This window comes from Callionymus lyra, chromosome 4 (assembly GCF_982586985.1).
Source record: "Callionymus lyra chromosome 4, fCalLyr1.hap1.1, whole genome shotgun sequence".
NCBI lineage: Eukaryota > Metazoa > Chordata > Actinopteri > Syngnathiformes > Callionymidae > Callionymus > Callionymus lyra.
The window spans coordinates 15,083,758-15,108,334 of NC_141821.1; the positions used below are offsets into that span (position 1 = coordinate 15,083,758).

Here is a 24,577-nt window from a genome sequence, read left to right on the forward strand (position 1 = left end):
TATTACAGCCGCCAAGGAGGTCAAGTGCGTAATGGGAGAATATGTACAAATGATTGAATTCTGAAAGTCAATCCATCTGGATCCAGAAGAGTTTGGCAGGATTTGACATTAATTTGTATATGGTGTAAGTTAATCAAGTTGCATGTGGCGATGGTTGAATTTTTTTTTTTACCTTTCACATTGTTTAAGTTTTGCTAGATACGATTAAAAGAAGTTAAGAACATGGTTGCGGCCAACATGATGGTCCAGTGGTTTGGATTCATCGTCACCTCCTCACCACGTTTTTTTTTTGTTTCTACCCTACGTGACAAGAGCTTAGTGGAGGTCTGAGCTCTCCAAGTGCTTCTCTAGTGCAGCAGTGACAAGTGTCGTGACACAAGTGTATCACCCTGAAACGTCTGGACACCAATAAGCCTCGTTTCAAAGGCTAAAAAAGCGGAGACATGTTGTGCTAAAGGTGACGTCCATTATGGCCGATGAAATCGTCCGTTCTTCTGCCGTCAACCTTAATTTCCATCTTTCGCTTCTGCCTTTTTCTGTGAAAGAGAGACAGAGTTTTGTCATTTGCCATGTGTGTCAAACAAGAGGCTGTTGTCAATCAATTCTAATTTTTTTTTTATTCAAAAAAGTGCTTCAGATTTGAGCAGAAAGAAGATGTTTGTCTCTTGACATGGTTGTTGTCTAAGGAGGACCATTTATGTGTCGCAACACCAACCACAGAGGTGCTAAAATACGGACTCTGCAGACCCTACCTTGCGTAAAGCACCGAACGCCTTCAATAACTTTGGTGTCGGCGGTTTCCTTTGGAACAGGGTCATGCCTTTCGGCTTCTCCTCTTTGGCGCCACCGCCGGGAGCTTTGGCTTTGATCAGTTTCCTCGTGAACACAAGCGGAGAGTTCGTCAATGCGGATTCAACGCGACGGCGAGGGGTTTTCATCGCTTCAGCTTTGCTTACTTTCCCTTTCGCGCCAGGACCTTCTGGGACTCGGGGTAGTGGATGAGAATGTCGAACAAGTCCTTCTTCTCCAGGACAAAGAGGTTAGCGAAGCCGTGTGCTTTCACGTTAGCCGTGCGGCGGTTTCCTCCGTCTTTGGCCGACTGCAGCAAACTGACCAGTAAAAGTTTTTATTCCTCAGCTTTAGTTTTATTTCTATTTTGGGTTTATTTCTAATTGTTTTTAAACAATCAATATTCTTCAAACGCATGCTTCCTCAACACTATTAACAACATGTTACTTGTAGGCGTGTGAAAATGTTCTATCAAACTGCAAAAACATTAGACTTAATTTTTAAAGCACATAATGAATCTTAAAATATGAATAATATTTATATATTTGTTTGTCCTGCCACGGAATGTTTCAGTGCAATCACGTCAAAAACAAAAACTAGAGAAAGAAAAAAGCTTTTTCTAAGAAATGTGTAGAAAATAAACAAACAATGAAAAACATTAACCTGTTTTTCATTGTCTTTTATTCTTATGTCTGTGAGACACTGCAGGTCTCATTACATGTCATTGTTGTGTGTTTTTGTTGAGAAGAAGTGCGTCATTTTAATTTTAATTTAACATCATGTTTAGAGTATTTATTCCACTCCTGTACAAAATACTTGACACGTTTGGTTCCAAGAGAACAAATAATTTATTCTAAGAGCTTATTCTGGACTTGGCAGTAGTGATGCGTATTCGCAAGAATCTGGTGATACCGTACGTATCACGATAAAGGTACGACGATATGATACATTGCGATACTGTAGGATATAGTTGTAGTATTGTCGAGTACTTGACTCTGGTGTTGCAGAATTTACAGACCACGAGACTCTAGAAGAAGTCGTTGCTGCTTTTATTTGTTTTGAAACTAAAATATGTCCGACCACTAAAACTTTAAAAGCTGCTGGACTCGACTGTATCCTCTCGTCCTCAGTCATCGCTGGGATGTCACAGGATTTCCGTGTCCTTTAACTGCGGCGATTTTGTAATGCCATCTATTGGCTGGAAGTCAAATTGCAACACGAAAATTAACAAACGGCGTATATTTAATAAATGGAATTGTTTAGATTGTTATTATAGTACTTTTATAGTTTATTTTTCATTTTCAACGTGCTGTTGAATAATAAAACAATATAATGAAAATTATATTACGAAATTTTGGGTTTATTGATATTTTTCGAGTATTTTTTCTTTAAACATTAACTGCCAATCATTTTTTTTGCAAACCTGATTTCTCCGAACACACATCCAGCCTTGAGCGTGACGAACACGATGCTGTTGTCTGGTCCTCCCACCACCTGCACGGCTCCACCCTTGATGATGTACATCTCTTTACCGATGTCGCCCTGCAGAGGAGAACACTGTGACCCTCTTGGACCGAGACACAACAAAAAAAACACACCCGAGCTCACTTTCTTGACGACGAAGTCTCCTGGCAGGTAGACGATGGACTTGAGTCTCAGCAACATGTCCACCAACATCTGCTGGTCGCAGCCCTGCGTACGAGTCGAGGCATATGTTCAGTCCACGCACGTGTGGAGATATCGTTTGAGGATCAGAACCTTGAAGAGTTCGATCTTCTGGAAGGTGGTTAAGTTGATGTCCACGGCGATGGCCGTTCTCATCACCAGAGGCATCTTGTCCAGCAGCTCGGACTCGTCTGAAAGGTCATCGAAGGTCGTCTTGGTGTCGCATGTTTTTGTCGGGACTTACCCAGCATGCCTTGTGCGGCCCAGGTGTAATTGTACCAGGTTCGGACTCTGTTCTGCACTTCTCTGGAGATGGAGTACGTGTTCATGTATTCAACACAACCGTCCATCGACGCCCGGAAATAAGCCTGGCCAGCAGTGGCCGCCCCGATGACGTCTCTCATCTGCAGTCATGGACGTACAGTGTTGAATTAGAATACCGTATTTTCTGCACTATAAGGCGCACTGGATTATAAGGCGCACCTTCAATGAATGGCCTATTTTAGAACTGTTTTCATAAATAGGACGCACCGGATTATGAGGCACATAGAATAAAAGATACAGTCAAACGTTTGACTGGGGTTGCGTTATGCTTTCATTATATAAAGCTGTGCTAAAGGTTTTGTCAACAAAACGGTCAGATAAAGTCAAACTTTATTAAGCGTTCTGACAACTCCCATGGTAACGTTGTTCAAACAATTGAACAGTGTCTGGTGTTGTGAGCAGACAAATGTTGAGTATGTAGCAGAGAAGTTGAGCGCATGTATGACAGCTAGAGCGCGCGTGTATGGCTGGTTGAGCGTGCAGCAGAGTGATTTTGAGTGTAGCACAACCAACACACACTCACTCAAACCGGTGGCAGTAATCTTACTCCGCAGTCGTCCGCCATGATGTGACTTGCGTCGTTAATCCCACCCCTGTGCTGACATAATCTCGCCCACGGCGTGTCAGCTCAGTCGGCGCAGAGTCATGAAAGTGTTTGTAAACAAGTCACCCACCAGGTAATGTTCATATATAAGGCGCTCCGGATTTTACACTGTTTGTTTTTGAGAAATTTAAAGGCTTTTAAGTGCACCTTATAGTGCGGAATATACGGTAACTTTATTGATCCCTTGTGGGAAATCCCTTTGTGAAACAAGGGTTTTGTCAGTGGTGTTTCGTTGAATAATGGCGACGTGTCTCAAAACTGGGGGGCTGAAATGTGTTTGTGGTATCCCTTGTGTTGTCTGTATATCAAGGGAAACGACCTCCCTGGCTTTCAGGAATACGTTTTCGGGTCACTTTGACCATGAGATAACAAGAGTTAAATGTCTATGTGGGCATTTTGCTACTCGAGTCTTTTCACTGTGGTCCTGATCGGAGCAAAATTATTTTTATGTCTTACATAGTGATGGGTTGATGAGGCTTCATGAAACAGCTTATAAGGTATCATACAGGGTCTTGATTTGAAAGGCCACTAGATGGCACTCTAGACTCTGACCTACTAATCCAATGACACCTGGCTTCATTTTTTAAAAACTGAGAGTGCCATCTAGTGGCCTTTCAAAATAAAGACACTGTATCATGATACCTTATCAGCTGTTTCATATGAGGCCTCAGCAACACGCTAGTATGTCATGCTTCAAGTTTAAGGCCGCAATTGGTAAATACACATTTAGTTGGTAGAGTTGTGCGTGTGTTGAGTGTCGTACCTGTCCGATCAAACTGGAAAACACAAAAACGCCAATGAAGAAGTTCAGCATCTGGAAGGCGATCTCGAAGATGGTGACGGGCTCCGGCAGACCCCCGATGTTGATCAGACTCCGCACGGCGAAGTAGTAGCAGCGTATGTACCTGAAGAATCGTGGTTTTAATGCTTTAGTAGTGACACTTTAAACGAAAAAAGCATTTGATGAAACACAAGTTTTGTGCTCACGCATTTCCTTGTCCGTTGTAAACCCACGTCGTGGACGCGAGTCCCTGGTGGACTGAGGCCACGTAGAATAAACATGCGTTCAGGTGTAGCACGTAGAGCAGGTAGCCGGTGGTTCGCACGACTCTGTGAGGTGAAATCCATCAAATTCATTTTAAAAAAATCTCTGGAATCGACAACTTCTTGTGATTCATTCAAGTTCACCTCCAGATGTAAGCTTTGGCCATGATGCTCTCGAGTCGGTCGCTGAACTCAAAGAAAGAATAAATCTATCCAAAAATGACAGAAGTATTTTACAGTTTTAACATAAACAAGTTTACCAGTCATTTACCTGTCATTTTAAGAAGCTAGTGCCTTTTCAAATCGATTTAAAATAATCAAAGCTGGTACAGCGTTGTGATTTAAATCATTTTAAATGTCAGGAAAATTCCATTAACAAATCCATGTTTTTCAACCATATTTGGAATCATCTCAGAGACTGTCAAGACCAAACTTTTCAAGATTCAGACCAAAAAAAGTTCACACATAAAATACCTAATAAATAGTTTTGAGTTGAAGAACATTAGTATCATGATGAAGTTGATACAACAATAATAATGTGAAATAATTATGAAATTCATGTTATTTTACAACTGAAATGAAGAACATTTCTAACTGAGTTGTGGACGTGCTAGCTTAGCGGGTGGCGAACAGTGCCAGCTACATCGCTTAGCGAGTGGCTAACAATGCTAGCCGCATCCCTTAGCGAGTGGCTAACAATGCTAGCAGCATCCCTTAGAGAGTGGCTAACAGTGCTAGCAGCATCCTTTAGCGAGTGGCTAACAATGCTAGCAGCATCCCTTAGCGAGTGGCTAAATGTGCTAGCAGCATCCCTTAGCGAGTGGCTAACATTGCTAGCAGCATCCCTTAGCGAGTGGCTAACATTGCTAGCAGCATCCCTTAGCGAGTGGCTAACAATGCTAGCCGCATCCCTTAGCCAGTGGCTAACAGTGCTAGCAGCATCCCTTAGCGAGTGGCTAACAATTCTAGCAGCATCCCACTCCTGTGTTGTTCTCAGTATTATCTTGATCTTTAAAGTATGTACTTTTTTGAGTATTGTTTTGATTGTTTAAGCGCTTTGTGACCCTGGTCTCGAAAAGCGCTATATAAATAAATATTATTTACTTACTTACTTACTTACTTACTTAGCGAGTGGCTAACAGTGCGAGCTGCAGTCCTGAATTGAATTTGCCACCGAGTAACATTTTTAATATTATTATATTTTAAAGACTTAATTCTTTAAATTAAATAACCCAGCACTAAAAAATCCTACAAGGGATTTATTTTTGAAAGGAAATAATTGATTGTTTTGAAATAATGTATTTATTGTGTCTGTTATTGGGTGATGACGATAAATTGATCTGCTCTATAAATAAAGATATACGAGTAAGAAGTATCTGATCCAGTTTTAAACACTGGCATCTTTAAAAGTCACCATATCAACATAAACATGAATCTACTTCAACCAAATGAGAAGTTTACGTAGAATGACCCAGAAGATAAAAACTTACTCTGATGAAACGGTTCAGGCGATAGATGGAGGAGAAGTCAAAGTGCAGGCAGAGGATGTCGAGCGGCAGAATACTTATCAGGTCAGTCTGGGAGGAAAACACGATGATGACGAATAAAAAAGCGTGAAATCACTGATTTTATTTTGACTTTTCTCACTTTGAACTGCTGCGACTTCCGGTAGTGTTCCTTCGTCACGCTTCCCTTTTTCTGCCGGATACACAACCATGTCATTCTCAAGCGTCTTTGAAAGGATGGAAGAACCTCGTGACTCACGATGATGTCTCCGCCTTTGACGAACTGGAGTCTGGGCTGCCAGAACAAGATGTCGATGACATTCACCAGGTCACTCAGGATGTCCAAGGTCACCCAGAAGCGGTTCAAGTACTCGTTGTGGTACGGAAACGCCAGCCGGGCCGTGCAGAACCACAGGTTGTAGTTGTAGGCGACTGCGACCGCTGTGAGCCACGCTATGTACCGTCGATCTGTAGACACACAAGTGTAGACAAGGGATGTGTAGACACACATGTGTAGACACACAAGTGATGTGTAGATACACAAGTGTAGACACACAAGTGATATGTAGATACACAAGTGATCTATAGACACACAAGTGATGTGTAGACACACAAGATCTAAAGACACAAGTGATCCATAGACACACAAGTGATGTGTAGAGACACGTGTTGTAGGGTTGAAGTACATTCTTCAGATGATAAAGTACAAAAACAAAACTGGACTAATCAGTGGATCTGGACTTTGAGTTTGGAAATTCTACTTTCCACCCATCCATCCATCCATCCATCCATCCATCCATCCATCCATCCATCCATCCATCTCTCTATTTATTGATGCATTAATCCATCCAGCCATCTATCATCCATCCATCCATTTATCCAGTTCAGTCATCACCTATCTATCCACTTATTCTTCCATCCATCCATCCATCCATCCATCCATCCATCCATCCATCCATCCATCCATCCATCCATCCATCCATCCATCCATCCATCCATCCATCCATCCATCCATCCATCCATCCATCCATCCATCCATCCATCCATCCATCCATCCATCCATCCATCCATCCATCCATCCATCCATCCATCCATCCATCCATCCATCCATCCATCCATCCATCCATCCATCCATCCATCCATCCATCCATCCATCCATCCATCCATCCATCCATCCATCCATCCATCCATCCATCCATCCATCCATCCATCCATCCATCCATCCATCCATCCATCCATCCATCCATCCATCCATCCATCCATCCATCCATCCATCCATCCATCCATCCATCTCTCTATTTATTGATGCATTAATCCATCCAGCCATCTATCATCCATCCATCCATTTATCCAGTTCAGTCATCACCTATCTATCCACTTATTCTTCCATCCATCCATTTATCCAGTTCAGTCATCACCTATCTATCCACTTATTCTTCCATCCATCCATCCATCCATCCATCCATCCATCCATCCATCCATCCATCCATCCATCCATCCATCCATCCATCCATCCATCCATCCATCCATCCATCCATCCATCCATCCATCCATCCATCCATCCATCCATCCATCCATCCATCCATCCATCCATCCATCCATCCATCCATCCATCCATCCATCCATCCATCCATCCATCCATCCATCCATCCATCCATCCATCCATCCAACTCTCCATTTATTAATCCATCCATCCAGTCATCCATCCATCCATCCATCCATCCATCCATTCATCCAACTCATTCATCCATCCAGTTATCCATCTATCAGTTCAGTCATCACCTACTTATCCACTTATCTTTCCATCCCCTCATCTTACATTCCATTCATCCTTCCACTCATCCATCCGTCCATCCACTCGTCCATCCAGTCATCCGCCTCCACACGTCAAAAGGACATTCCTGATGTCTAGGTAAGAAGATGTGTAAGTTCTGACCAACCTGTGAAGGGGTCGATGGTCTCTCCCAGCACTGAGTCCATCTTCTCCTCCACGGGATGTAAAAGAGCGTCAAAGCAGGAGCAGCTGAACTCCGGCAGGATCCTCTTCGCTCTCTTGGCCTCCTCCGCCAGAAGCTCTTCCTCCGCCTTCTTCTCCGCCTCCAGCCTCTTCTCCTCGTCCTTCTTCTTCTTCTCTTCCGCCTTCTTTGCCGCCTCCTCCGCCTTCTTCTTCTCGGCTTCTTCTTTTGCTACCCGCTCCTCTTCCTTCATCCGGATGAAGTCCTCCTTCTTGAAGACAGGTGCTGCGGTAGAGGCAGCCATTTGAAGGCCGGTGTTCATCTCCTGTCATGTCTGAACTGTACTCACTGACTGGCGGAGTGACCTCTGGTGACGTGGCGTACGGATCGATGACCTTCTCTTTCAGTACATCTGTTCGCTCTTTTAAGCTTTTCACCAACTCCCTCAGCGTGTCATCGGCGTACCTGGAGTAAACTACTGGAGGTGAAGGGGGACGAGCTTCCCTAGAAAATAAACAAAATGTCAGTGGAGGTAGAATTAATGATCATTACCACAGCCTGGATTAACTTGGAATTTGTAACTCGTTTACTCAGGGAAGCCAATCTGATGAAAAATAATTTGATTTTGTTTAAATGTCATCTGTTTTTTTGCTACTGTTACGATGCATTATGGGACCTGGCATTGTAAATGTTATGAGAGGGTCTGTTCAATAGACACACCGCATGGACTGTAGATGGATGTGTATAACGCGCCGCCATCTTGGTTCAGTGTCATCAGAGGCAGCATTAACAACTACAGGGAAATAACTACTTCTCAATCTTAAAGTGCAATTATTCACTGAATTTTTAGACCGATTTTCGAATTGTTAGGTCCGTTCAAATTGTCATACATGTAAGTAAGTAAGTAAATAAGTAATATTTATTTATATAGCGCTTTTCCAGACGAGGGTCACAAAGCTCTTAAACAATCAAAACAATACTCAAAAAAGTATATACTTTAAAGATCAAGATAATTCTGATAACAACACAGGAGTTCCAGAAAATCAAGGAAAAGCCTGAACAAATAGAAACGTCTTAAAATGTTTCTTAAAGGAGTCAGTAGTAGCTATGATACAGGGTGCTTGGATATTAAAAAAAATGCTGGTTCAACTACTAATTTTGTCAGCAGACAAGCAGCTGTCAGAAGATGCCGTACGTCTGGATGATCTAATGATCGGTATATACGAACGAGATCTCGTGGGATCTTTGATGGGTGTTAGTTTAGTAAGTTTTGTAAGGTTGTAAATAGTTATTATTGCATCCTTGACATGCAATCTGGGAATGTGTCTGATCTAGTATAATCTTTTAACTAATGTTTTATTGTTTTTGTAAATCTATTGTACCAAGTCCAGTTGCATCGGGTAACTTCTGTCAAATTAGTTTAATTTCTAAGAGGGTTTTATTTAAAAATCTATTACTGAGGTAGTATCAACAATCAACTGTCATTCATACGCTGCACTTCTTATTACCTTACAGTGATCCTTATCAAAATGTATCCCATGTTTCTCAATAGGATATTTCATTCTAAAACATTATGTAATATTGTGACATTATCCGCAGTATACCTTTCATATTTTTTTCATCTATCAATTAAATATGTTTTTTTTTATAGATTTTATAGTAAAATATTCCCTTTAATAATGCTTGTCTACCTGGTCCGAGGTTTGAAAAACAAACCCAGTGAAAAAAGCTTATATATATCTATATATATATATATATATAGATATATGTTAATATATCTATATATATAGATATATATATATATCTATATATATATATATATATAGATATATATAGATATATGTTAAAATATATCTATATATATCTATATATATATGGGTCTGGTTACACAGCTGTGATCTCAAACCGGAAATTATCTACTTTCTTAGCGTTTATACCGGAAATACTGACTTTATTTTAACAGCGGCTAAGCGGTATGTGACAACTTTGAGTTAAAGTTAAACGGTCCTATTGTTAATCTTTGTATTAATACAATAATGTCAGCATTAAGTTAAAACAACCAAAGATTTTTTACGTTTTTACGACGCGTTTTACTGGTGGACCATCAATGGACAATATGAAATTGACTATTGATCTAATAGAAAAAAATGTTCAAAAGAACACTTTTATGATACAATCCAAATTATCTGATAGTTTGAGATGATCTTTTTTTGCAAAAGAGCAGATACAAATAGTTTAAGGAATAGTTGAAGGCTCCATCATTCCATAACTAGAACTCACTTTCTACTTCGTATCTTCCATGTTTGTCTCAGAACACAGCGCCCCCTGCCGTCGTATTGAGCGCATTGCTCCCACAGCAATTTCATAAAATAGATAAGATAAGGAATGCAGTGATTTAACATCCAATAATGGTCATAATAATACCAACATCAAAGTAAATGAGCAGCTTGCAAGCAATCTAGTTTCTATTTATTTCATTTGAAGCTGGCTATTATTGGAGCGAGATTATTTAGTAAAAATAGGTGAAAGGTGACGCGTCAGGTTTATTTATTCACCCTCAGAGGGATCTTTAAAAGGAACTCTCTCACCTGCCCTTCAGATCTGTCTGGAACACCCCTGAGCCCTTAATCCTCTTTTCTCTAGCGAATCGCCATGAAGTCACACTGTGATCTGGTGTTTGCGAGCGTTGTTGTGTAAACGTAATCTAATTCCACTTTTTATTTGTGTTTACTTAGCATTATTTATAATTCTCATGTTGTTTCTCATCGTCACACATTTAGAGATGCTAGTAGGACTCCAGGTGATCTATGGAGGTCTAGTGACTTCAACACTCTCAGGTGCAGCTGATCAGCACACCTGAGAGCATGAGTCACAGAAGTGCTAAGAATAGAACTTGAGTTTCAAAAATAAACACATCTTTCTATTGTATGTGGAAGTGTACCAAGGAAAAAAAAGAGACTTTTTATTATTTGAATAAATGATAATTGTTTACCCTTCAACTTCTTCCGGGTTAGCAGGAGCAGCCGGGGCTCCTGCCGGGGCTCCAGCCGGGGCTCCTGCCGGGGCTCCTGCCGGGGCTCCTTCCGGGGCGGCAGACGTTGGAGCAGCAGGAGCGTCTTCAAAAAACAAAGAGAAAGAAGAGAAGATGAAACATCTGGATCAACAGGTGAGCAGAAAAAACAAAAAACACTATTCTAAAAATATATATATAAGATTAAAAGTATTTAATCAAACAAAAACAACAAGTTCCATTTTTCTTTTTCAAGTTTGTGCATTAAATTAATTTAAAAAAATGCAATCTTGAACCAACCATTATCATGACCTTGTAGACCAACACATTACATTTCTAACCAGATGCAACATTTTTTTTTAAAAAGTGAAGAAAGTGTTCAAGTGCAAAAAGCCACGATCGACCCTGTTCAGACTTCTATTCTAACATCTGCCTTTTTTCAGTATATTTCCGTTCATCAGTTTCTTATATTTGCATAATGGTTGGTTGACTTGACTGACAGGTGTGTATGAGCTGCTGTAACACACATATCAAACCTAAGATCACTGTCATTATTTGACCTCAAAAGATTCCAGTGAATAAAATAAGAAACCAATATTTTCTAGGACTAAAAATGTTTTAGATTGAGTTAAACATCCGTGTGGTTAAGCATTGAGTAAGTGGACTATCTTTGATCGACCAATCATAGTTCAGTTCACCCAAACTCCTCCTCTTGACCAGAGTCTGGCATAACCTCACTTCCAAGAAGGCGGCGACTCTGAGCATGTTTATGGGTCAGTCGGGGTCAAACTACACGATCTCCTCGGTTCATTGAAAGTCCGAAACTAAATATGTTCACTGGATAATTACCCGTCTTTGCTTCATCCTTCTTTGGCTGCTCCTCTTCTTTTTTCTCCTCCTTTTTTTCTTCTTTTTTCTCCTCTGGTTTTGGCTGCTCCTTCTCCGGAGGTTTATTCTCCTGTGCATACATTTTTATGTTTATTCTGTATATGTGTTATTTTTAAAAAGGTGAATTATTATTTAACTCTTTGGTTTATTTAAGCAGGATTGTTGTGAGATGATTGCTCAGCTCGTTGCATGTATTTCTTATGACTATAGTTACAAATCTACTAACCAGTTCTGAGTCAATTGATGCAGCCAAACCGAGTCAGGGAGCATTACTTAAAAAATACAGACGTGACATATGACAGATCGTAACCCTTATCTCGGCTTATATTTGAAAGATATACGGTAGATCAAAAGAGAAAATGGGTAATATTATTCAACAACCTCATCACGAGATGGACTTGAGAATCTCTTCTGTCCAATGTTGAGCAGAGCCAGCCCTAGTTCAAGAGTCTTCCTCAGAGTATGGAAGTATATCACTGCCATGACAATAGTTAAAGCTTGAATTTAACATTACAAAAGTTTGATATTGAAATGTTGTTGTTTTTCTGCATTGAATTGTTTCTTTGAAAAATTCATTTTGGTGGATTAGTTTTTAATTAACAATTAAATTCAAGAGTTGTATTGTGAGAGGTTGATTTTTTTCTGCTGATATTACACATTAAAATAAATGTATTTTTCCCTGAACATTCTCTGAAGTTAATATTTTTAAATCTGTAGCCTTCTAAATTCAATTAAAAAAGGTGCTATTTTAGTTGCACCAGACATTACAAAAATAATACTGAGCTACTTGATTTAACTAATGTGGTTTCAACAAACAAAATTATTCAATTAAGTTTAAAAAAAGATCATAGCTTAACCCTTGTGTTATCTAAGGGTCAAGGTGACCCGTAGAGCCGAATACAAATATGTTTGAGTTATCCCTTGTATTGCCTCTGTGTCTCAGGCCTTCGAGTCACCTTGACCCTGAGATAACACAAGTTTTAACAAAAAAAAAACGTTTCAACAAGTCAAACACTTGTTGTATATTTTGATGGCACTGATCTACTCCCATTAACATGATCCACATAATTATGTATATTATCTGGATCACAATTCAAAAAAATACATTGAATTATTATTTTAATTATTTTAATATTTGGAGTCAGTACTGGAAGAATGCAATAAACCAGTAAACAAATATTGATTAAAACATCTTATAATAATTTCAAAAGGCATTTCAAGTATTTCTATTTGAGTATAATTTGATTTATTTTAATAGCATTGGAGTGGAAACTCTTGTTTATAGAGAGTTTTAATGCAGATATTGGATTTACACTAAAGTTTCATCAAACAATGATCTTAATCTGAGACTCTTGACTAAATTTTGGTTTAACAACAATAAAACACAAACGTCCAGGACGTCCCTCAAGAGCTTTAAACACCCTCTAAGTGTAAAATGTAAGAAAAAAGTTTGTCTCACCTCAGCTGGAGGAGCAGGAGGTTCAGCAGCGTCGGTCTGGGTTGTCGGGGGTTCAGGAACGCCGATCAACTTTTTCAACCTGCTGAGCATGTCGGACTAAAGGTCTTCAAGTCTCCGTCTAGTCCAGAGCTCTCGCGGAATTCCGTGTTTGAGGGAAACAACAACAGTCTGGAGGAATTAATTCCTCGGGCTAATCATTCCGTCTCGGCTTTAGAAGTTCCTCAGAAGTCAAAAGGGATCAGCAGCCACGGCGGCCAATCAGAGGCCGACAAAGGTCGGCCCGAGTTCAAGTTCAAGAAAAAAACAACTAAATATTTACAACTGAAGATGAAGAAAGTATTCTATAAATAAAGTATCAAATTCAGCTTTTTTATTTAGTTGAAACATAAGCTTGTGAGACAAAGAAACCTGTAGATAATTATCTAATCACACTTGTTTTTCAAGATGGTCAGTTAAAATAATCAAATCCACCACTAACAAATCCAACAATCAGTCAGATTTATATAAAGAAACATACAATATATTTACCATGTTTTCATTTATTGTCCATCAAATACAGAGAAAATAATCGGCAGTTATTCAAAAGTCTAATCATTGTTACAGCTTAACTCAAAAATATGATTTAAATATAAAATAAAATGAAAAATGTGCATTTATTCTCAAGAGAGAGTCCTGGATTACTCTGTGGAGAAGAGAAGACACGACAAAGACGTTAGGCGTCAGATTGATCGACATTTTTCCGTTGGAACATGTAACGAAAGAGAAAAATGCTTTACTTTCAGTCTTCAGTTTGTCTATCATTTTCCGGTTAAACGCTCCACCGAAGGCTCTCAGCAGTTTGGGTGTCTGTGGTTTGGTTCCGAACAGAGCCAGTCCTTTCTTCTTCTCCTCGTCAACTTTAGCTGCTGCCGGACCTTTGGCTTTCATCAGCTTCCTGCGACACACACACACACACACACACACACACACACACCTTTGTTATCTTTCATAGTAAGTGCTTATTTTCCACTAAGCACTAAGTATAATAAGATGAGATATTGTTTTATCAATATCAATCAATTATCAATTCAGTTATCAAGTGAAAGACCTCCGGGTCACCTTGACCCAGAGTCAACACAAGGGTTAAAACAGTTGGTTTCTGAGCTCTTACAATTGTGACAATACTTCTTGAAGCTTCATCACTGATGACCAATGAACGCCAATAAAGAACAATATGAATACATGCTATTTATGGTTACACATAAACTTGTGTTAAACACATATATTGAAGTGGAAAATTGTGTGACTTCCATGTTGGGACTAAAGTGTTTCAGTAAATTGGCTTTTAGTGAACTTTGACCAAGTTATGAATGAGATATGATCAAGGTATCAAAAGAAGGTCAAAGGTGACAGCTGGTGTCTCAGGTCACGTTGTTGTGTTTATTATAATGAACGTTTAGATGCACCTATTAGTTAAAACTTTATTATTTTACGATACTATCAACTTCCTCTGATCATATTTGCTGCAATGTTCATTTCATACCTATATTCCCTTTTTTTAGATGCATATTTTTACAACTTAAAGGATTAGTGGCCTAGGTTTATTATTGAATATCAAAATTAGGGCAAATGTATGGAAGTATATCTGTGCCAGAATCTGAATATTGAATGGTTAAATGTCACATTTCAAATATTGAAAGTTTTTAAAATAAAATATTTTTCTTTGAGCATTAAATCTATTTTTTTGACCAACTTAATTCAATAATTTATTTTCTTATTCCAATAATTATTTTTTTTTTTTACTATTTAATTAAAAAAGGTTGTTTTTATAGTGTCACTAGACATGACAATATTTCAACAGCAATGTATTAAAAAATCTTGAATTTAGAAAATGCATTTTTGAATTATTTGATTCAAACTCTGTGTAAAAAAAAAAGAAGGTTGTTTTTAATAAATTATCCCTTAAACATAAAGAATAATGAATAAATAAAAACGAGTACTAACTTTTAATATGTAAATTATTTAAAGATTCAATGACCAACAATTTCAATAAAAAAATAATTTAAGAGCATTTTAAATGTCACCACTCAATCGGTGGCACTGATATAACTCCATACAAATGTCAGGAGCAACATTAGTAAAATCTTCAGTAGACTTTCTTCCTTACCTTCCCTTCCTGGCCAGCACTTTCTGAGACTCTGGGTAGTGAACGAGGATGTCGAACAAGTCCTTCTTTTCCAAGACGAAGAGGTTAGCGAAACCGTACGCTTTGACGTTTGCAGTCCGTCTGTTCCCTCCATCTTTGGACGACTGTAACAGACTGTAAGACGAGGAGTCAGAACAAGAACGAGATGCTCTCTGGTGACGGGATCTCACCTGATTTCTCCGAACACACATCCAGCCTTGAGCGTGACGAACACGATGCTGTTGTCTGGTCCTCCCACCACCTGCACGGCTCCACCCTTGATGATGTACATCTCTTTACCGATGTCGCCCTGCAGAGGAGAACACTGTGACCCTCTTGGACCGAGACACAAAAAAAAAACACACCCGAGCTCACTTTCTTGACGACGAAGTCTCCTGGCAGGTAGACGATGGACTTGAGTCTCAGCAACATGTCCACCAACATCTGCTGGTCGCAGCCCTGAGTACGAGTCGAGGCATATGTTCAGTCCACGCACGTGTGGAGATATCGTTGGAGGATCAGAACCTTGAAGAGTTCGATCTTCTGGAAGGTGGTTAAGTTGATGTCCACGGCGATGGCCGTTCTCATCACCAGAGGCATCTTGTCCAGCAGCTCGGACTCGTCTGGTGGCGGTCAATCACACGAGGGGTCAAGAGGTCACGAACCCAACAACATTTCTATATATTGATCCTTCCTCCCCCAACAGGAAGTCTGTTTTGATCAACTTTTACGTTTTCTGCTCCACTCTGCATACATTATTTATTTCCTGAAAGTTTCAGATGAATTCTGGAGCTTCTAGATTATGAAGGTATAAGATATTTGTTTCTTTATTATCCAATAGAAAAAGTTACTTGAATAAAAAAAAAATGCTAAAACTTTTTTTTACACTTTGATAAAAAAAAATACTTTTTTGTAACACTTGTTAATTTGTGATAAAATAATTCAGACACAAATGTCCTAAAACTAAATATGGCACTGCTACAAAAGAGATCACTTCAAATAAAGAAAACTATTTGATTTTTTTTCTTCTTTTTTTTTATAAAATAAAGTAAAAAAAAATGTATTGAACATATATATATTTTTTATTAAAACCACTTAATTAAAGTAACTTTTTTTTAAATGTAATGATAAAGAAACAAATCTACCTTCATATTAGATCAGTGGTGGCAATGCCATTGTATACAGTGGCTGTTGTGAGGGACCGTCAAGCAAAATTAAAGGAGAAAAAATGATTTAAAAAAAATCCCTAGAAATGGTATTAAATTGTATATTGCAGGGCTTTTATTGAAGGGAAAAAAATATGATATAATATTCATATTCACAAATCTTTTTTCTAAATAATTTAAAAAATGACGTTAACCCTAACTCTTATTAGAGACTAGTAATGATTTATAGAAATAAATAGTTAGTTCGACTGTTTGTACGTGTCAACATGTCAAATATTTGATTAAAAACCAGAGTAAAATGACACTGACCCAACATGCCCTGAGCGTCCCAGGTGTACGTGTACCAGGTCCGGACTCTCTGCTGGACCATTGGGGGGATGTTGTTGTTCATCATGTACTCCACGGTGTTGTCCATGGAGGCTCGGAAGTACGTCTGACCCGCCGTGGCAGCGCCGATGACGTCTCTCATCTGAGTCAGAGTCACGGTGAGAAGCAGCAACACAACTCTTGTGCGTCTTCAGCGACACATTTGACAGCCGAGACCCGAGGGAATCACGGGGATGAGGGAGGAAGTCCTCTAGCTATACTGGGTCTAGTCTAAGTGACGACGGAACTATCTCACAACGTTGAGCTAATGGCTACTTTGGATGGAGTCTTCTCCGTTACCTGTCCGATCAGACTGGAGAACACAAAGACGCCCGTGAAAAAGTTTGTCATCTGAAAGGTTATCTCAAAGACCGTGTGGGGTTCATTAAGACCCCCGATGTTGATCAGACTGCGAACAGCGTGGTAGTAACAACGCAGGTACCTGTGGGAGGAGTTGGTGATCAGTAAACCGAGCGGTACATGAATAATAATACGACTCTTTAAAAAAAAAAAAAGACACGTTGATTCCCTTGATGCCTCGCTTTCAAATTCCAATCATTCCACCGCAAACGTAAGACATCGAAACGGCTACTACCTGACCCAGCACTATGGACATAAACAAGGCCCCGAAAAGGTAATTCGTCATTTGAAAGATGAGTTCGAAATCGGTGCCAGGAAGTGGCAACTCGGCGATCAACATCAGCGACTTCTCCGCGTAGAAGAAGCAGTTGAGGTAACTGCAGAAGCAGCAGAGGTGGAAGAGAGATGGAGAAACAGCTGAGTTGCAACTTTTGAGAGTGACCAGTCATTCGACGAAGAACAAGTGCCTGTTGTGCCTGGTTCTCGTAATGTATTTTAAACTGGTAATTATAATGATTTAAAATTATAATTATAAATGTTTTCTCATCACTCTTAGAGAGGACATGGACACATTAACACAAGTCTTTGAGTAGTTCTTATCATTGAAATCATGCTTTTGATGCAATATATAAATATTTTAATTCTGTCAATCTTTAATGCCAAAATAAATCTGATTTTAAAATAAATGTATTCCTACCGTTTCAATCACAATTTAAATTAGAATTTATAATGCATAACATAATAATTACAACATGAAATATATATATGTATAATAAAATACTTTTGCCAGTTAGTAACTGGAAATGTATGGAAGTATGTCAGTGCCATTTCATGGTTGAATTTAAGATTTTAGTTGTTTAAAACTTGATTATTTTTAAGCAAAATGTCTTGATAAATCGATTTAAATCATTTGTATTGTGAATTTGTTCACTTTATTCCGCTTACTCCCTTAAGGGGGCTCTTTAGTAGAGAGGCAGGGGACACCCTGGACAGAATGCCAGGCCGGTCGCAGGACACACAAAGACACACAATCATTCACATTCACACTCATACCTATAGGGATTTGTTTTTAAATAATGACATTGATTTTTATTATAGTTGGATAATTGAATTACATTAATAAAAAAACACCTTTTCTAAATTAAATATTTTTTGAATTTGTAGCCTCTACAATAAAAATAAACGGGCCAAATATTTCCGAATAAGCATGAGCACTGAATCAGAGGAAAAATAAATATATATTTTTTTATATTTCCCTATGTTATAATCGTATAGATGGTTCATTCATTCTGGCATAAACATCTGTGAAGACTCACGCGCTGCCCTTGCCGGAGTAAACCCATTTAGTGGTACCGATGCCCTGGTATTCTGACGCCACGTAGTAGAAGCAGGCGTTGAGGTGCAGCATGAAGAGGAGGTAGCCGATGGTTCGGATGACTCTAGAAGAGGGAGACGAGTCAGTACGTGGCTACATTGAGTAGCTTTAGATCGTACCTCCAAATGTAAGCCTTGGCCATTATGCTTTCCAGGCGGTCGCTGAACTCAAAGAACGTGTCTGCCTTAACAAAGGACACGAGGATATTGAAACACCGGCTCGTCTCGTCTTGTTCTTGACGTAGAACGTACCTTCAGTAGACGGTTGAAGCGGAACACTGATTTGTATCCAAACTCTAAGTACAGTAGGTCGAAAGGGAGGAGAGACGCCATGTCGAGCTGGAGAAGAGTTACAAGTCTTTTTCAATAATTTCAACTAAAGAATGGAGAAGAATCGGATTCTGTGTCCCAGTGATGACAAACAATACTTGAGCACAACAGTGACAAAAATGTAATGATTCTATAAATGATGATAGTCATGAAGTTTGTGTCTACAAGTGTTGAACTTCTCAGGACCGGCGTTGGTCTTCAGAACACTTTTTTTTTCGTGGTCTTGTCTTGTTTTTGACGGTTCATGGTCTTGGTCTTTATAGTGGTCTTGACGCATAATGTTTTGTCTTAGTCTTGTCTTGGTTTTTCTTGGTTTTGTTTTGGTCTATCTTAGTCTCTCTTAGTCTTGTCTTTATCTTTGCCTACTTTGGTCTTCTCTTAATTATGGTCTCTCTGGTACTTTCTTGGTCTCTTTTGGTCTTTTCTTAATCTTGTCATGATCTTGGTCTTAGTTGGTCTCTCTTCATCTTGTCTGGGTCTGTCTTTGTCCCTCTTGGTTTTGTTTTGGTCTACTTAGTCTCTCTTGGTCTTGTTTATCGTGGTCTACTTTTGTCTTGTCTTAGTCTTGGTCTATCTTGATCTTGTGGTGATCTTGGTCTTGTCTTAGTTTGAACACTCTTAGATCTTGGTGTGGAAACTCCTGGGTATCATCACATCCTGTTTTTTTGACTAGTCTAGTGTCTACAGACGAGAAGCGCTCCTCCATAGTCTGAATAGTCTACCTTTTGTTTTCATTTGACATGTTATTTGGTTGATAAAAAAGTTGCAGATAGAATACAATACCACAAATCTTGATGTTTCTCTGTAGTTCTGCTTAGTGATCAATCTGTCTTTCTGGAAAGAGAAAAAGGAAAAGAATTGAACCCTGTTATGTTCCTCCCTTCCAGACCTCAATCTTACTATGATGTCTCCTCCTTTGACAAACTGTTTTCGGGACTGAAAGAGGACGCTGTCAGTGAGGTAGATGAGGTCGGCTATAGAGTCCATGCAGAACCAGATGGGGATGGCTGTCATGGTGTGGTAGGGGAAACATATCCGGGCGGTGATGAACCAGGTGTTGTAGTTGAAGGCCAGAGTGACCAGACTCAGCCAGGCGATGTAGCGGCGATCTTGAACCAGAATCGCAAGATGAAACCAAAGTAAAACCTCCTGGTTGAAGCACTTGTTTACCTGTGAAGGGGTCTATGGTTTGACCCAACACGTTGTCCATTTTGTCCTCGAGCGGCTTCAGCACGACGTCCACGGCTGTCCAGAATTTAGCGATCGCGTCAGCCTTTAGGTTCTTTTTCTTGGGTTCGGCCTCGGCTAGCTTTTTCTTCTCCTCCTCCTCCTGTTTCTTCTTCTCCTCCGCCTCCTTCTTTTTCTTCTCCTGCTCCTCTTTTTTCTTCTTGTCTGCCTCCTCCTTTCGTATCCGCTCCTCCTCTGCTTGTCGTTTTCTTTCCTCAATGAGTTTTTCGTAATCATCTTTAGGCAATAAAGGAGCTGAAATAAAGATTGAGAGTTAGTTTGATCCATTTATCCTTCAGTCTTTAAAGAGCCACTAATGTGTCGATCTATTGTATTCATACTGTACTTCGTAAAATATTTAATTGAAATATTTACATTGGAAAATGTGCTTAAGCCCCGCCCACTGAAATTTGCTCCGTTTTTCTGTAGATTAAATCGTGTTTACCATAACCACACCAACTCTGCTGTGATTGGTCAAACATCTTGGTTCGTCACCATGCATCATAAATCCTGGAAGTCTCTACCTTCAAGGGACTCGTTGTATAAACAAAGCAGCGCGTGATTACAGCTGGCTGGAGGAGGGGTGAAGCCATTATAACGTCATAATGCTCTCGTAACCTCTTGTTTGCTGAGATTTCGTAAGCGGGAGAACTTTATAAAGTAATAAGTTCAAAACATGGTTGTGATAAGGTACAAAGTGAATCTTGGAGAGGAAGATTCAATATCTGAAATATGTGAGAGAGTCAGGAGAGTTTGGTTTTCAAATTAATTACCCTTTAAATAGTTTAATTTGATAAAATATATGTTACTAAATATGGGTTAATTTGCACTGTAACTTTAAGAAAACATTTTCTTAAAGTGAATTATGTTTAAAAGAAGCAAAAAAAGAGTGGTGATGATTGTTGAAAGGAAACTTTTTCACTTCCTGACTCATTTGAAGAAGCCTATACTCACTGATGGGCGGAGTGATCTCCGGGGAGGACGCGTACTGATCCACAACTTTCTCTTTGCACATCTTCTGTCTCTCCCTCATGCTGGCCGCGATGCTTCTCAGCTGGTCATCCGAGTACCTGTTGATGACGATAGGGGGCGGTGTCTTGGGACGAGCCTCCTCCCTGGAAAGAGTCATTGACATTTTTATACAACTGTCTTTAATATCTCACAGATGAACTACTGGCGCGTAGAACTTGACGTGGCGACACATACCTTGTGAGAAAGCAACATTATTTATTTTATTTTATTTTATTTTACTTTTTCTACATGGCATCAAGTGAACACATTCGAAACAGGTGCTCTTCTTCTCTCTAGTGGACGTTATTTGAACTACAACTACACAGTTAAAATAATAAATAAAAATGAATGATCTCAAATGAATAATTTTCAAATGAATGAATAAGCTAAAAAAAAGGACACAAGCACACAAATATTTGGGTCATAACATGCCATGAAGCCAAATTCATAACGTAAAACACATTGTGATGATGCAAACCTTCTTATTAAGGAATGTCTTTACATTACTTTCAAGTATTAAATGACACATGACATGTCAACAAGATGCAAAAGTCGTTTTTTTCCCCAGTTATTGCTTCAGAATCTGGGAAAACGCATAGTGGGAGCTCAGAAGGAGATTGACGGATGAATAACTGTCCCTCTGTCTCCACTTCAAAGCTGCTTCTTAAGTGCATCTTAACCTGCCTTGCTGCCTTTTATATGATACATCTGCAGTTTCTTATCATACATCTCTTAAACCGGGCCGCCATGTTTCCACCAGTGATGCCTATTCAAAGCCCAGAGGATCGAATGAGATTTGGCTCTGTCTTGTTTCCCAGCGCGGCCAGAAGCAAACCCCCGTGAGCTTCTTAAACCTAAGAAGGCCGTAAAGCTCTTAATCCACTTGGCGCCGATCACACTGTTGATATTCTGCACCTGAGCGTGGACGGCTGACTCACCTTCCTCTCCTCACTCCCTCTCACTCCCACCTGCCAGCGTCCAATTACCTCGAGTGTACAAGGGGGTTAATGAGATCAGTGGTGTTGGCGACTTGGCATGTGAGAGTTGGGCTAATTTTGTCTGAATTGATCATTCAGAGTCAGATACTTATTACAGGGAGTGTGCTAGTGAGACAAAAGTGGGTTTTAACTCACCCCTCTGGCATCGGTTGAGCAGGGTTAGCTGGAGCTGCTGCTGGTGCCGGAGCTGGTGCCGGAGCTGGTGCCGGAGCTGGTGCCGAAGCTGGTGCCGGAGCTGGTGCCGAAGCTGGTGCCGGAGCTGGTGCCGGAGCTGGTGCCGGAGCTGGTGCCGAAGCTGGTGCCGAAGCTGGTGCCGGAGCTGGTGCCGGAGCAGGATCAGCTGATGGTGCTGGTGCCGGAGTTGGTGCTTCATTATCAAAGTCACAAAAAAAATAAATCTTATTCAAATAACAGAAAAAACTTAAAAGTACATTGATGAAAATGAATCACAAACTGTCAATTTATATTTTAGTTTTGTTAGTTTTTGTTTACTTTTGCGATGAAAACTCAAAAAATTAATATATTTCAACGTTCGAAAATCAGCGGACAGATTTTCACTTGTATGGCTTCTTAGCGTTGCTGCTCTTGTCGCCATCTACTGTAAAAATGATTATATCCTTTTCTTTTTTTTTTTACTTTCATTTAACTGTGATGATGAAATGTGTATAGTTTTTAATTCTTCATCAGTTTGAGACATTAGTAGAGATATAACTCTAATACAATGTTTAAGTGGTGAAGACCCTGAGGTGGGTTCGAGTCCCGTTGTTGAAGGAGTTTTGAGTTATTTATTTAATTCCTATGAGCCAATAGTTCAATCATAGCGGCTGTTATTGTTTATTCGACTGTCAACTGGGCTTTGTTAAAGTCATGTGACATGAGGACCTTGGCTGTGATATGCAATGTCTGTTATAGTTCTTCGGTTATACTCTTTTTAGTTTTATTAACAATGCTGTTTTAGACGAGCAGAAAATGAAAATATGTGTTTTACTAAAATAAATAACCATCTCTTAAAGCAGCAGTTTGCATTTGTTAAAAACAACAACGACAAAAGCAAAAAACAATGGCTTCAATATTTATAGATTAAATTTAGAATAAAGTCAAGTGTGAGGCTTGAAGATGACAGCAAGACGATGGCATTCAAAACCATACAGAACATCACCAAGTTATGATACTCATAATAATAATAACAACAACAACAACAGGTAAAATACAGACGTTCCCGGTTAATACAGTGATGTTGCACCTCTGCTGCCTTCTTCTCTGTTATTTTGCTTTCTATCACAGAATATTTCCAATGCTGTCACCAAAATCTAATACTTTGAAAAAGCTTTGCAAATACGTCAGACATGTTGGCAATGAATTGAACCACCGTCGACAGCATACGTGGCTAATTGTCATCTTTTCTTTGAGTAAATAATACAGTGTCTCTATAATAAACTGATTTATTTTTTAGCATTACACTAATATGAATTGTAGGAGGAAGTGATTCTCACTCACCCGGAGGTTTGTCTTCCTTCTTGTCTTCATTCTCTTTGGCATCTGGTTTCTGTTATTGGACAAAAATATTTCAAAGAAGTCTCAGAGCGAAGGTTTGGAGTAAATATTTCTGGTTCTATCTATGACGAGCATCTTTACCTGGCTGCCAGCTGGAGGCTCTGGAGCGGCTTTGGTGCCCCCAGATGCTTGAGGCACCTGGGGGCCACTGAGGTAACCTTTGAGTCTCCCAAACATCCCCCGTGGTCCTAGAACATCATCTGTGGACTCCTCAAAAAGTGCTCTTTACTCCTCGGGTGCAGCTCCTTCATCTGTAGCCACCTCTCTCCCCCCTCTGCTATTAAGCAACACGCACTGCTAACCAAGCTGCCATGATGCTATTAGTACTTTTAGCCACCACTAATACCTCTGCGGGGAGAGTGGCCCCCGCCAGCATCACCATGTTCATCCACCGCAGGATTATGACTGACAACTGCACAACACACTGCAGCGTAGCAATGATCAACGCGATCATTTATTTCATCAGCTCTGTTGTTTTGACAAACTCCTCTCTGTGTCTCAGCACAAATTGAATTGGCATCAAGATTCTGGTGACTGAGCTAAATCCCTTCTCACACCATTGAACTAGTCTCTCATTGACACACTTGTAGACAGGCGGTTTAACCGCAACAGCGCCCTCTGCTGGAGAACAACTGACCCAACAGACTGACTGAGTGATGAGCTACATGCAATATCACTACTTTCTTGTTACTACCATCACTATTACTACTACCACCACAATAACTACTAATCATACTACTACTTCACCCCTAGTACTAGGAGCAATACTACTAAGACTTCTACA

At 39.7% G+C, this 24,577-nt stretch overlaps 2 protein-coding genes across 2 annotated transcripts; both read right to left on the bottom strand.

Annotated features, from left to right (window-relative positions):
* Positions 1 to 438: 438 nt before the first annotated feature.
* Positions 439 to 11,866, bottom strand: LOC148081833 (cyclic nucleotide-gated channel beta-3-like). The gene is made up of 17 exons (XM_087788358.1): positions 11,746 to 11,866; positions 10,879 to 11,002; positions 8,236 to 8,390; positions 7,872 to 8,171; positions 6,191 to 6,399; positions 6,074 to 6,124; positions 5,917 to 6,003; positions 4,571 to 4,635; positions 4,370 to 4,492; positions 4,146 to 4,287; positions 2,699 to 2,858; positions 2,548 to 2,645; positions 2,398 to 2,481; positions 2,213 to 2,331; positions 957 to 1,109; positions 753 to 876; positions 439 to 536 (listed from the first exon to the last, which is right to left on the bottom strand). The coding sequence occupies exons 1-17, from the start codon at positions 11,864 to 11,866 to the stop codon at positions 507 to 509; spliced, it is 2,145 nt and encodes a 714-aa protein (XP_087644484.1). The 3' UTR covers positions 439 to 506.
* A 2,054-nt stretch (positions 11,867 to 13,920) lies between these two features.
* LOC148081834 (cyclic nucleotide-gated channel beta-3-like) lies at positions 13,921 to 23,970 on the bottom strand. Its single transcript, XM_087788359.1, has 18 exons — positions 23,875 to 23,970; positions 23,737 to 23,785; positions 22,375 to 22,588; positions 21,185 to 21,345; positions 20,174 to 20,485; positions 19,904 to 20,112; positions 19,787 to 19,837; positions 18,926 to 19,012; positions 18,794 to 18,858; positions 18,616 to 18,738; positions 17,240 to 17,381; positions 16,883 to 17,042; positions 15,933 to 16,030; positions 15,783 to 15,866; positions 15,599 to 15,717; positions 15,390 to 15,542; positions 14,020 to 14,177; positions 13,921 to 13,925 (listed from the first exon to the last, which is right to left on the bottom strand). The coding sequence occupies exons 1-18, from the start codon at positions 23,968 to 23,970 to the stop codon at positions 13,921 to 13,923; spliced, it is 2,286 nt and encodes a 761-aa protein (XP_087644485.1).
* Between the last annotated feature and the right edge of the window lie 607 nt (positions 23,971 to 24,577).